The sequence below is a fragment of the Macaca mulatta genome, chromosome 16 (genome assembly GCF_049350105.2).
Source record: "Macaca mulatta isolate MMU2019108-1 chromosome 16, T2T-MMU8v2.0, whole genome shotgun sequence".
Taxonomy (NCBI): Eukaryota; Metazoa; Chordata; class Mammalia; order Primates; family Cercopithecidae; genus Macaca; species Macaca mulatta.
The window spans coordinates 85,934,128-85,948,208 of record NC_133421.1 but is presented as its reverse complement, the minus strand read 5'-3'; the positions used below and the strand labels follow the sequence as shown (position 1 = coordinate 85,948,208).

General features: G+C 45.8%; 2 protein-coding genes across 16 annotated transcripts in view; one reads left to right on the top strand and one right to left on the bottom strand.

Annotated features, from left to right (window-relative positions):
• The window catches only part of UBALD2 (UBA like domain containing 2), a 258,780-nt gene that overhangs the window by 55,414 nt on the left and 189,285 nt on the right, over positions 1-14,081 (bottom strand). The window lies entirely within an intron of this gene.
• RNF157 (ring finger protein 157) overlaps positions 1-14,081 on the top strand; it is a 102,471-nt gene that overhangs the window by 24,189 nt on the left and 64,201 nt on the right. For all 15 annotated transcript variants that reach the window (XM_077972894.1, XM_077972892.1, XM_077972893.1 and 12 more), the window contains exon 2: positions 3,081-3,199. In XM_077972894.1, coding sequence (XP_077829020.1) covers positions 3,081-3,199 — 119 coding nt within the window. The remainder of the gene's footprint in view (positions 1-3,080; positions 3,200-14,081) is intronic.

The following is a 14,081-nucleotide window of genomic DNA, read 5'->3' as shown; positions in this document are numbered from 1 at the left end:
GCCTGCCACCACGCCCAGCTAATTTTTTGTATTTCCTTTTTTTTTTTTTTAGTAGAGACAGGGTTTCACCGTGTTAGCCAGGATGGTCGCGATCTCCTGATCTCATGATCTGCCCACCTCCGCCTCCCAAAGTGCTGGGATTATAGGCGTGAGCCACCGCGCCTGGCCAAGCCTTTTGCCACTTAATAAGTTCCTGGTATTAATTTCAGAAATGGGGTATATGAGAGTATTGATAAAGGTATGTAGTGGGCTACGTCCTTTACTTTGGACAGCTTACCTTCATGGGAGAATTAGATAATAGAAATCAGGGCTGAGAGGCATTCATTTAATCATCAAATTTCAAATGGATTCCCAGATGGAATTTTCAGCATAACCTAAGCCTGCTTTGGTGACTTCTCACTTCCATCGTATCCTGTCAGTTCCTTGGTTTGTCTGAATGAGGCTGATGGGAATTTTGGCCCCTGACTGCTGATTTCATTTGGTTATTATATGGTACTGAAAATATTTCTGCCTCATGGCTGATTAAGAAGGGGCAGAGGGGCCCTGCCAGGACTGATGTCCCAGCAGTTCTGGCAATTAGCACTGTTAATGAATTTGAGGTGGAGAGGGTATGTGTGTAGCCTTCTTTCATAGCATTAAATTGTCCCCTTATTTTACACCATAGTCTATGTAGTCATTGGTAGGGAAAGCCAGGGATAGCTGTATTATTTAAATTCATATTTTCCTATGAAACAATCATGTTTTGCAGCAAGTTAAAGTGTGAAGAACATTCATCATAGAAGATTATGGAGGTATAGCAGTAGTGGTAGGTGGGAACTGAGACCTCTGTGTGTAAGTATAAGCTGGCTTATGAAAATCTAGGCAAAGAAATGTATGTGTCTGTGGATATAGGAAAAAACTCAGTTTCTCCTATACACTCACAACACAAGCAGCACAGAAAACTTCTGTGACCTCTGCTCAGCGAAATGTGTGGGGATTCTCTCCGCCAGCAACCACTCAGTTCTGCAGAGGACACCAGCTGGGTGTCCTCCAATTCATTTCAATTCTGATACTACTTGAAGATAGTGTCCAATCCCACAGGTTGAAGGTGCAATCTCACAAGACTGCCCCCCACTTCTGATGCCCATTGCAAGCCCCAGGTTGTTTTACCTGTGCTCCCGACTAACCAACCAGAAAGCAGGATTCCCATAACCCCCTCCTTGGGTTTGATTAACTTGCTAGAGAGACTCACAGAACTAGGGAAGCACATTTATGAGTTTATTATCAAGGATATTACAAAGGATACAGAGAGAGAGAGACATAGGGTGAGGTTATGTGGGAAGGGGCACAGAGCTTCTATGCCGTCTCTGGGCACGTTACCCTCCAGAAACCGCCAAGTATTCCCCTGTTTGGAAGCTCTTCAAACCCACTCCTTTGGATATTTATGGAAGCTTCAGTATATAGCATGATTGATTACATCATTGGACATTGATGATCAGCTTAACTTTCAGCTCCTCTCCCTTCTTCAGTGGTTAGGGGATAGGCTGAAAGTCCCAACCCTCTAATCCTGCCTTTTCTTTCCAGTGACAAGCACCCATCCTGAGGCTACCTAAGGGCTGCCAGGCACTGGTTAATTCATTAGCATATGTAAAGACAAAAAAAAGACATTACTTTGGATACTCCAAGGATTCCCCCCCCCCCCCCCCCCGAGATGGAGTCTCGCTCTGTCACCTAGGCTGGAGTGTAGTGGCGTGATCTCGATTCACTGCAGCCTCCGCCTTCCGGGTTCAAGTGATTCTCCTGCCTCAGCCTCCTGAGTACCTGGGACTGCAGGTGCGCGCCACCACACCTGGCTAATTTTTTTTTTTTTTTTTTGAGACAGAGTCTCCCTCTGTCACCTGGGCTGGAGTGCAGTGGCTGGATCTCAGCTCACTGCAAGCTCCGCCTCCCAGGTTTATGCCATTCTCCCACCTCAGCCTCCCGAGTAGCTGGAACTACAGGCACCCGCCACCTCGCCCGGCTAGTTTTTTGTATTTTTTTTTTTAGTGGAGACGGGGTTTCACCGTGTTAGCCAGGATGGTCTCAATCTCCTGACATTGTGATCCACCCGTCTCAGCCTCCCAAAGTGCTGGGATTGCAGGCTTGAGCCACCGCACCGGCCTAATTTTTGTATTTTTAGTAGAGACAGGGTTTCACCGTGTTGGCCAGACTGGTCTCTAACTCCTGACCTCAAGTGATCCGCCCCCCTCGACCTCCCAAAGTGCTGGGATTACAGGCATGAGCCACCGCGCCCGCCTGGATATTCCAAAGATTTTAAGAGTTGTGTTCCAGGAAATAGGGTTGAAGATCAAACATATATTTTACAGTATCACAGTGTATGTATATGATGATACCTGTAGCTGAGATTCTTCAATACATGGAATAACTATAAAGGCAAAAGTCAGGAACCAAAATATATATATATGATCATTATTGTGCATTGTAGGACCTTTTGGTCTTTTGGCTGGAGGTATTTTAAACAGATCATTAGAAGAATTTAAGAATGTTAAAAGGAAAACAGTGATCTATTCTATGTTTGGTATCTTGGGTTTTCCCTGCTATGATTTTGCTTATTTTGTGCCATTGTCCCAAATCAGAAAAAGAAAACACTCTTGTGATTAGAAATTGCTCTAATTATTCATTCAGAGGGTTAACTTTTTTGTTTTTGTTTGTTTGAAACGGAGTCTTGCTCTGTTGTCCAGACTGGAGTGCAGTGGTAGGATCTCGACTCACTGCATCTCTGTCTCCCGGGTTCAAGCCATCTTCCTGCCTCAGCTTCCTGAGTAGCTGGGACTACAGGCATGTGCCACCACACCCGGCTAATTTTTACATTTTTAGCAGAGACAGGGTTTTGCCATGTTGGCCAGGCTGGTCTTGAACTCCTGATCTCAGGTGATCTGCCTGCCTCAGCCTCTCAAAGTGCTGGGATTACAGGTGTGAGCCACCACGCACATCCCAAAAGGTTAACATTTTAAAAAATCAGCTTTTTCTTGTTTTTTTAAACTAGATTTAGGTTGACTGTTTTCTGCTTGTTTGATTTTTTTCTGTTTGTTCTTCTCTAGGAAGCTATTTTGCCAGCCACTTCATTATGGGAGGAGAGAAGTTTGACTCAGCTCATCCTGAAGGTTACCTGTTTGGAGAGAACAGCGATCTGAACTTTCTGGGGAACAGACCAGTTGCGGTATGGCTGTAATCAGTTTACTCCCACTTGGAGCTTAAGTGCCCAGTTCAAAAAGTGTAACAAAAATACGTTTGCAGTTGCTTGTTCAGCAGTTTGTAGCTTGGTCTGAGTTGAGAGAGACGCACTAAAGGCAAACTGCAGCCTCCTTGGTTGTATGGGGTCTCTTGTTGCTAGAGGACTGGAAGAGCTCCTGGTGTCTTGTGAGGGAGAGGATGAGTCTCACAAATTAAACTTTCTTGAGGATCCAGATCTCTCCCTAAATGCCACCTCTTCAGGCAGCCCTTTTCCAAGGGCTTACCTTTTTTTTTTCTTCACAGCACTTAACACCAACCTTTTATTGATTTGTCTCTTTCTCTGCTTATTGTCTGCCTCCCCCTTTAGAATGTAAGTTTCATAAGGCAAGAACTGTTTTTACTGTAGTATCCCAAACCTAGAACAAAGCCTGGCACGTAATGTTAAGCCCTTAATAAATGATTGTTGAATGAATGACTGAAAGTTTTTCTTTTGATATGCGAGTTGCTAAGATAATACATTTCTCTCAGTTGTTCCTTCAGTTCATCTCATAAACTTCTATTGAGCACCTTCTCTGCATCCAGCAGGAGGCTTTGTAATAATAGCTGCCAGATGGCTATTGAGTGGCTACTGTGTGCTAGGAAGGTCCTAGAGACCCCTGTTCCATATGAAGACCACTTGACATAGGACTTATCACTCCATTTTTTTTTTTTTTTGGAGACAGAATCTCGAACTCTTGCCCAGGCTGGAGTGCGGTGGCGCGATCTTGGCTCACTGCAAGCTCTTTCTCCCAGGTTCACGCCATTCTTCTGCCTTAGCCTCCCGAGTAGCTGGGACTACAGGCACCCACCACCATGCTCGGCTAATTTTTTGTATTTTTAGTAGAGATGAGTTTCACCATTTTTTAGCCAGGATGGTCTCGATCTCCTGGCCTCGTGATCCACCCACCTCAGCCTCCCAAAGTGCTGGGATTACAGGTGGGAGCCACTGCACCTGGCTGTCACTTCATTTTATAAGCAAGAGAACTGAGGTGTTCGGAGAGATGAATAATGATAGAAGCTAGGAAGTGCACACTATGTTCTAAGCACTGTTCTAAGGGTTTTATATACATTTTTCTCAAAGTCATATAACTAGGTTTGCCTGGTCACACATCAATAATCTTTCCAGTGCTCCTCACTGCCTTGAAATATTCTGCCTTCCCCAAGAAACTCCCAGTTTGGTGGAGCAGACAAAACACGGAAACAGAAAATGTTTAAATAACAATAAAGATCAGAAGTGATTGAATTTGGTGGGAATTGAGAGTGGAAGAAGACAATGGCAAGGGCAGGTTGCTTCAGTGTTATGCTGGGAAGAGGTGCAGGGAGTTGAACTGGCCTTTGAAAAATGGTGGGTTGGATGAGGCCTTTCCAGGGGTACAGCACAGCCCAAGCCTAAGAGCATTCAAGTTGTTGAATTGACAAACATTTACCAAGCAACTACTGTGTGTCAGGTACTGTGATAGGTGTTGTGGATACAGAGCTGAAATGAGCATGGTTTGTTCTTCCCTGGAACAAATACGGAAACAAGTCTGGCCCGATGGGAAAGGTGGGCCGGGCGCAGTGGCTCACGCCTGTAATCCCAGCACTTTGGGAGGCCGAGGCGGACAGATCACCTGAGGTTGGGAGTTTGAGACCAGCCTGGCCAACATGGCGAAACCCCATCTCTACTAAAAACACAAAAGTTAGCCCGGGGTGGTGGCACACCCCTATAATCCCAGCTGCTCCAGAGACTGAAGCAGGAGAATCGCTTGAACCCAGGAGGTGCAGGTTGCAGTGAGCGGAGGTTGCCCCACTGCACTCCAGCCTAGGGGACAGAGTGAGACTCTGTTTAAAAAAACAAGGTCAAGAGATTGAGACCATCCTGGCTAACATGGTGAAACCCCATCTCTACTAAAAATACAAAAATTAGCTGAGCGTGGTGGTGTGCGCCTGTAGTCCCAGCTACTCAGGAGGCTGAGGCGGGAGAATCGCTTGAACCCAGGAGGAGGAGCTTGCAGTGAGCCGAGATCACTCCTTTCTACTCCAGCCTGGGCAACAGAGTGAGACTCCATCTCAAAAAAACAAAAACAAAACCGAAAATGCCCTTTCTTCTATTAATAACATGAACTTGATGTTTGCATCTGTTTCTTTTTCCTTTCATCTGATGTAAAGATAGTTTATATATTTAAAAAAGTTTTGGCCTTTTCAGTCCATAAAGATGATATAAAAATAAGTAAATCAGGGATGTCCAATCTTTTGGGTTCCCTGGGCCACATTGGAAGAAGAGGAATTGTCACATTGGGCCACACACGAAATACACTAGCAGTAACAATGGCTGATGAGCTTAAAAAAAAAATTGCAAAAAAATCTTTTTTTTTTTTTTTTTGAGATGGAGTCTCGCTCTGTCGCCCAGGCTGGAGCGCAGTGGCCGGATCTCCGCTCACTGCAAGCTCCGCCTCCCGGGTTTACGCCATTCTCCTGCCTCAGCCTCCTGAGTAGCTGGGACTACAGGCGCCCGCCACCTCACCCGGCTAGATTTTTTGTATTTTTTTAGTAGAGACGGGGTTTCACCATGTTAGCCAGGATGGTCTCAATCTCCTGACCTCGTGATCCGCCCGTCTCGGCCTCCCAAAGTGCTGGGATTACAGGCTTGAGCCACCGCGCCCAACCGCAAAAATATCTTACAATGTTTTAAGAAAGTTTACGAGTTTCTGTTTTTTTTGTTTGTTTGTTTGTTTGTTTGTTTGTTTGTTTTTTTGAGACAGAGTCTCGCTTAGTCACCCAGGCTGGAGTGCAATGGCGCGATCTCGGCTCACTGCAAGCTCCGCCTCCCGGGTTCACGCCATTCTCCTGCCTCAGCCTCCCGAGTAGCTGGGACTACAGGCGCCCGCCGCCTCGCCCGGCTAATTTTTTGCATTTTTAGTAGAGACGGGGTTTCACCGTGTTAGCCAGGATGGTCTCGATCTCCTGACCTCGTGATCCGCCCGCCTCGGCCTCCCAAAGTGCTGGGATTACAGGCGTGAGCCACCGCGCCCGGCCAAGTTTACGAGTTTCTGTTGGGCCACATTAAAAGCCGTCTACCCTTGGGCCGCAGGTTGGACAAGCTTGAAGTAAATTCTGCTTTAGGTTCAACTTGCAATTTATGTTGTCTGGCAAACTTTTCCCAAGTTTGCCTGTGCCGACCTATGAATGTCTGAGCTCTTCCTGAAATGCTGGGTAGCAGCCCTGACCTTATAGTTGAGGCTTTTTCCCAAAGAAGATCAAGTTGGGCACAGTGGCGTGTGCCTGTGGTCCCAGCTACTCAGGAGGCTGAGGCTGAGATGGGAGGATCACCTGAGCCCAGGAGAATTCGAGTCCAGTTGGAGCAACATAGCAAGACCCCCATCTTAATCAATCAATCAGTAAATGCCACTTTAAAAAAAAAAGGGACATCAACATTGGAGTTTTTGTTGTTGCTTTTGTGTAGTAATCATTAAGTATGCTTAATGTTGCACAGAGCAAATGAATTTTTTTTTTTTTTTTGAGATAGAGTCTCACTCTGTTGCCCAAGCTGGAGTGCGGTGGCATGATCTTGGCTCACTGCAACCACAGTCTCCCAGGCTCAAGTGATTTTCCTGCCTCAGCCTCCTGAGTAGCTGGGATTACAGGCGACTGCCACCACACCTGGCTAATTTTTGTATTTTTTTAAATAGAGATGGGGTTTCACCATGTTGGCCAGGTTGATCTTGAACTCCTGACCTCAGGTGATCCACCCATCTCGGCCTCCCAAAGTGCTAGGATTACAGGTGTGAGCCACCGTGCTGGCGAATGTTTTTAAAAGACATAATCTTATATTAGGAAAGCAAATCAGAGTAACTTCATATAGCTACATAAAAATGTAGTATAGAGAATAAATGCAGTATGTTTTTCTTTTCTTTTCCCCGTAGGTTATTTGATAATAATAATAATGGCTAACATTTGAACACCTAGTTTTTGCCAGGGCTGATTGTTCTAAGCTTTTCTTCTGTGTTATCTCATTTTGTCCTCACATCATAATGAGAAAGGTCCTCGTTCAACAGGTGAAGAACATGTGGCACACAGAGTTTAAAGACTGCACAGCCTGTCAGGGATCAGGATTGGAACCTAGCCGTCTGGCTTCAGAGCCTGATCCACTCTGCCATTTTGGCTAATTAGGCCTGGTGTACTCAGGAACTCTGCCCACAACCTGTTTGTGAGTCCATTGTGTAGATCTTCAAGTGCAATTTCTGAAATATTGATACCTGAAAGTGGAATGAGGCCAGCACAGTGGCTCACGCCTGTAGTCCCAGCTGCTCAAGAGGCCGAGGTCCATGGATCTCTTGAGCCTAGAAATTGAAAACCAGCCAGGGCAACATAGCGAGACTCTCATCTCTACAAAATATAAAATAAAAAAAATTAGCCAGGCATGGTGGTGCATGCCTCTAGTCCCAGCTACTCAGGAGGCTGAGGTGGGAGGATTGCTTGAGCCCAAGATGCCAAGGCTTCAGTGAGCTCTGATCACTGCAGCCTGGGCAACAGAACAGGAACCTGTCTCAATAAATAAATAAATGAATAAAAGTAGATGAGTGGCAGTGATATGTTCTCTTGGAGCGCCTCTTCAGAGTTCGTGTTCCATGTGTAATTCCGTCTGCTGAGCTGACCTCTGGGTTTTGCCATTACTGCACAACATGCTTGTTTAGGGGAAGGCCCAGAGATTGAAGATTGATGTGTAGCTTGAGTTCTAAACAGCTGACTTCCACTCTCTAGCAAAAGATCTTGGGTGTCAGCACATGAGTGTTAGGTTACAGGGGAACAAGAAAGAGAACAACCTTTTAAAGCCATCCGGCAGCATGCAGTAAGAGCGGCTCCTCTTTGCAGAGAGAATGAATATGGGCAGTGAAATATGTTAAAATTAATTGTTATATTAAGTTATAAATGCCATAGACTTCCTGACTTCTGCAATTTCCTGTCATTTCTGAATGAGCAGACTAAAAAGTGTATCATTTGACTGAGCTGTACTTCGCATCACAGATCTACCACTTAGGATAACCCATCAAAGCCATTTTTTTTTTTCCTCTAGAGATAGGGTCTTGCTCTGTCGTCCAGGCTGGAGTGCAGTGGCGTGATCATAACTCACTGCAGCCTCAAACTCCTGGGCTCAAATGATCTGCCTGCCTCAGTCTCCTGAGTGGCGGGGAATAAAGGTGCATGCTACTACACTGGGCTAATTTTTAAAATTTTTTTGTAGAGACAGGGTCTTGCTTTATTGCCCAGGCTGATCTCAATCTCCTGGCTTCAAGCAGTCCTCCTGCCTCAGCCTTCCAAAGTTTTGGGATTGCAGGTGTGAGCCACCAAGCCCGGCCCAAAGCCAAATTTATTATCAAGTCTTAAGGGTCAGATTTTTTAATCAGTTATTTTATTTATTTATTTATTTATTTTTATTATACTTTATGTTCTAGGGTACATGTGCACAACCTGCAGGTTTGTTACATATGTGTAAAGAAACTAGAGTGTATGAATATACAGAAAGATGGTGGAAGAGAGTTGGAATCTAGATTGCAAGTTTTATTTATATCTTACCATTAAACTCTTTGCAACCTTGGCAAATGTATCACTCAGGCGCTCAAATTACCTGCTTGTAACATGGAGATAGCTCTGACTTTAGGATAATGTAATGCTTGGAAGATTCCTTGGAATTGCTGGACAAAAAGCAGCATGCAGCAATGTTAGCTATACTTGCTACCTTTCCAGTTGGTTCTTTCTACAGCTACTTGTCGTTCTACGTAGAGGGATTTTCACTGTTTTGTTTGTTTTTTGAGGCAAGGTTCACTCTTGTTGCCCAGGCTGGAGTGAGCCAATTGCAGTGAGCCGATTGCAGTGAGCCGAGATCCTGAGATCACACCATTGCACTCTAGCCTGGGCAACAAGAGTGAACCACCATGCCCAGGTAATTTTTTGTATTTTTAGTAGAGACAGAGTTTCACTATTTTGTTCCAGGCTGGTCTCGAACTCCTGACCTCAGGCAGTCCACCTGCCTCGGCCTCCCAAAGTGCTAGGATTACAGGCATGAGCCACCTTGCCCGGCCTCTTCACTGGTTTTTAAATACTGTCTTAAGTAGTAAATTGGGCTTCCGAAGGTCTTTCTGCTCTGGTCCCCTATATAAAGGAACTAAATTGTCTGTAAATCAGTTTTAAAATGTTAAATAAAGACCATCCCTTCCCTTTTTAGGTAGTGGAAGAACTGGTGTTGCTTTTCTGCTCCTTTATTGAGTTAGATCTTGTTTTGTTCGGATAATTACTGCCAAAACTCTTAAGTTATTAGAGGCTTAGAAATTAGTCAAGTAATGCCTTGACTCCTACCTGCCCTTTTTTTTCCTTTTGAGACAAGGTCTTGCCCTGTTGCCCAAGCTGAGGTACAGTGGCACAACTACAGCTCACTGCAGCCTTGACTTCCTAGGCTTAAGTGATCCTCCCACCTCAGATTCTCCAGTAGCTGGGACTACAAGCACGCACCACCATGCCTGGCTTTTTAAAAAAAAACTTTTTATAGATAGAATGTCTTACTGTATAGCCCAGGCTGGTCTCTAACTCCTTTGCTCAAGTAGTCTTCCTGCCTTGGCCTCCCAGAGTGCTGGGATTATAGCTATAAGCCACTATGCCCCACCTCTACCTGCCTTTTTTTTTTTTTTTTTTTTTTTTTGAGACGGAGTCTTGCTCTGTCGCCCAGGCTGGAGTGCAGTGGCCGGATCTCAGCTCACTGCAAGCTCTGCCTCCCAGGTTCACGCCATTCTCCTGCCTCAGCCTCCCGAGTAGCTGGGACTACAGGCGCCCGCCACCTCACCCGGCTAGTTTTTTGTATTTTTTAGTAGACACGGGGTTTCACTGTGTTAGCCAGGATGATCTCGATCTCCTGACCTCATGATCTGCCGTCTCGGCCTCCCAAAGTGCTGGGATTACAGGCTTGAGCCACCGCGCCCGGCCTCTACCTGCCTTTTGTAGACAGGATTTCAAACCGCTCCTCTCATTTTATTTTATTTTATTCATTCATTCATTCATTCATTCATTCATTCATTCATTCATTCATTTTTGAGACGGAGTCTCACTCTGTTGCCTAGGCTGGAGTGCAGTGGCCAGATCTCAGCTCACTGCAAGTTCCACCTCCTGGGTTTATGCCATTCTCCTGCCTCAGCCTCCCGTGTAGCTGGGACTACAGGCGCCCGCCACCTCGCCCGGCTAGTTTTTTTGTATTTTTTAGTAGAGACGAGGTTTTACCGTGTTAGCCAGGATGGTCTCGATCTCCTGACCTCGTGATCCGCCCGTCTCGGCCTCCCAAAGTGCTGGGATTACAGGCTTGAGCCACCGCGCCCAGCCCGGTCCTCTCATTTTATAAGGAAAGTAGTTGAGTTTTAGCCTAGCTCCTAATAGTCTGTATCCTCTTGTGTGTTCTGTAGCTGGGCCCCATTGACACAGTTTCTTCTTCCTCATGCTCCCTGCAACCAGGGCTACACAGCTGGCATTATTATTTTTGTTTATTTATTCATTTATTTAGAGATGGAGTCTTGCTCTGTCGCCAGGCTAGAGTGCAGTGGCACAATCTTGGCTCACTGCAACCTCTGCCCCCCAGGTTCAAACGATTCTCTTGCTTCGGCCTCCGGAGTAGCTGGGACTACAAGCACGCCCACCACGCTCAGTTAATTTTTGTATTTTTAGTAGAGACGGGGTTTCACCATCTTGACCAGGATGGTCTCAATCTCTTGACCTTGTGATCCACCCGCCTCGGCCTCCCAAAGGGCTGAGCTACCACACTCAGCCACTGGCATTACTTTAAGAACTAAAATGTGCCAGGCATAGCAGCTTATCCCTATTCCCAGCACTTTGGGAGGCTGAGGCGGGAGGATCACTTGAGGTCAGAAGTTTGGGACCAGCCTGGGCAACATAGCAAAACCCTGACTCTACAACAACAACAACAAAATTAGCCAGGGGTGGTGGTACACACCTATATTCCTAGCTACTTGGGTGGCTGAGGCTAGAGGATTGCTTGAGCCCAGGAGGTCAAAGCTGCAGTGAGCTATGATTTGTGCCACTGCATTCTAGCCTAGGCGACAGAGCATGACCCTGTCAAAAAAAAAAAAAAGAAAGAGAAGAGAGAAGAGAAGAGAAAAAGGAAAGGAGGAAGGAAGGAAGGAGGCTGGGCACGGTGGCTCACGCCTGTAACCCCAGCACTTTGGGAGGCCAAGGCAGGTGGATCACTTGAGGTCAGGAGATCAAGACCAGCCTGGCCAACATGGTGAAACCCTGCCTCTACTAAAAATACAAAAATTAGCTGGGCGTGGTGGCGGGTGCCTGTAATCCCAGCTACTAGGGAGGTGGGGCAGGATAATCGCTTGAACCCAGGCTGCAGAGGTTTCAGTGAGCTGAGATCGCACCACTGTACTCCAGCCTGGGTAATAGACTGAGACACAGTCTCGAAAGAAAAGAAATAAGATGCATACAGTGTACTTTTCTTCTTTCTCTAGTATAGATATACCAAAAGTTGTACTCAAATCCAGTTTCTGTAAATTGAACCCTTTTATCACATGTGTCAGGAAGAGCAAGTTATTTAAAGGAACTTGATAGTATATCCATTTGTGACATACAGTTTTGCATATATAGAGCTTTGTGGCAAAAAAGAGAACATGATTCTGTTAGTCCTGGTGCTATTCATTCATTTAACAAATATTTATGAGTCAGATACTGTGCTGGGAACTAGGAATGCAGAGATGAAAAGACAGGACCCCTGACCTGAAGATGCTTGCTGCAGAGTGGGGCAACTGATGTGCTCCCACTGCGAAGTACTGTGATAGGTTCTACGAGAGAGGACCAGAGTGTCCCTGGAGCACAGAGCATTGGGGATGCCCTCTCTCCAGGGTAGGGGCTTCTGGGAGGTGACTCCTTTAACCTGGAGGGATAACTAGGATTTCCCAGGTAGGGGAGATGAGGAGAGATGTCTGAAGCAGAATTAATGAATAAGCAATACAAGGAAGTATAAAGACACAAAAGTGTGCTTTTGGTGCTCAGAGTGGTGAGTAGTCAATAAGGATTGGACTGTGAGGGATGCTGGATGGAGTTGAGGCTAGAAAGACAAATTGGGTTCCTATCTGAAGCGCCTTGAATATTATATTAAGAAGTTTTTATGGGCCAGGCGTGGTGGCTCACACCTGTAATCCCAGCACTTTGGGAGGCCGAGGCGGGCAGATTACGAGGTCAGGAGATCGAGACCATCCTGGCTAACACGGTGAAACCCCGTCGCTACTAAAAATACAAAAAATTAGCCAGCCATGGTGGCAGGCGCCTGTAGTCCCAGCTACTCAGGAGGCTGGGGCAGGAGAATGGCGTGAACCCAGGAGGCGGAGCTTGCAGTGAGATTGCGCCTCTGCACTCCAGCCTCAGCAGCGACAGAGCATGGCCTCCATCTCAAAAAAACAAACAAACAAAAAAACCTTTTTACAGACCAGGAGGGGTGGGTCACGCTTGTAATCCCAGCACTTTGGGAGGCTGAGGCAGGGAGGTCACCTTAGGTCAGGAGTTTAAGACCAGCCTGACCATGAAACCCCGTCTCCACAAAAATACAAAAATTAGCCAGGCATAATGGCGGGTTCCCGTAATCCCAACTACTCAGGAGGCTGAGGCAAGAGAATCGCTTGAACCCAGGAGGCAGGGGTTGCAGTGAGCCGAGATCGTGCCATTGCACTCCAGCCTGGGTGACAAGAGTGAGACTCCATCTCAAAAAAAAAAATTTTTTTTTTTTTACTTTTCCTTCTATGGCAGTAGAGGTCATAGTCATGAATGGCTTTGCTACTGACTGACTTTGTCGTGTTGGTTAAGGTGCTGGCCAATCAGTGAGCCTCAGTTTCCCCATCTATAAAATTACCTTGCAGGAATATTTTAAGGACCCAAAAAATGATGGCGGGACTTGATGGCTCACACCTGTAGTCCCAGCACTTTGGGAGGCTGAGGTGGGTGGATTTCTTGAGGCCAGGAGTTTGAGACCAGCCTGGCCAACATGGTGAAATCCTGTCTCTACTAAAAATACGAAAATTAGCTGGGCATGGTGGTGCATGCCTGTAATCCCAGCCACTTGGGAGGCTGAGGCATAAGAATTGCTTGAACCCAGAAGGCGGAGGTTGCAGCGAGCCGAGATCATGCCACTGCATTCCAGCCTGGGCTGGAAGAGACCCTCTCTCTCAAAAAAAAAAAAAAGATAACTATTACAATCTAATTTGCATTTTAGAAAATTAACTCTATAAAGTAATTCACAGTGTAGGTAATGCATCAGAAAGACAGGAAATAAGACCAGTTAGGAAGTAATTTATTTTAAGAAAAAATATATGAAATACCTGAATAGGATTAACAGCATTGCAAATAAACATGGTGCAGACTTTCTACCCTAGAACCATGGACCAGTTTGTAACCTTGCAGGGAAGGCCCCAGGGCTGATGATTGTTGCTGTGACTTATTTGAAGCCTTGATTGGCCACATTTTGGTACTATGCCAAGGCTGAGTTGCTTCCTCCAACCCCTGGTAAGATCCCTAGAACTATTCAGAGCCTGAAAAAAAATAGTAATGCTCTAATAGCTCACAGTTAAGGAAGCTTTGCTGAATGATGTGGTGGCCACTGAGGTGTGGACGTGATTTTATGTCAGAGAGCTCATAGACAAGTGTGGCATCATTGCTGTAACCTTTGAAGACCCATCTTTAACATCTGATTTCATCTGATTTATGACTTGTGTGTTCTTGGACCATGTGTGATCAGACTAAAATAAGATGTGTCTAAAAAACAGTAAAATAAAATGAATACAGTGCAGATTAGAGAATTG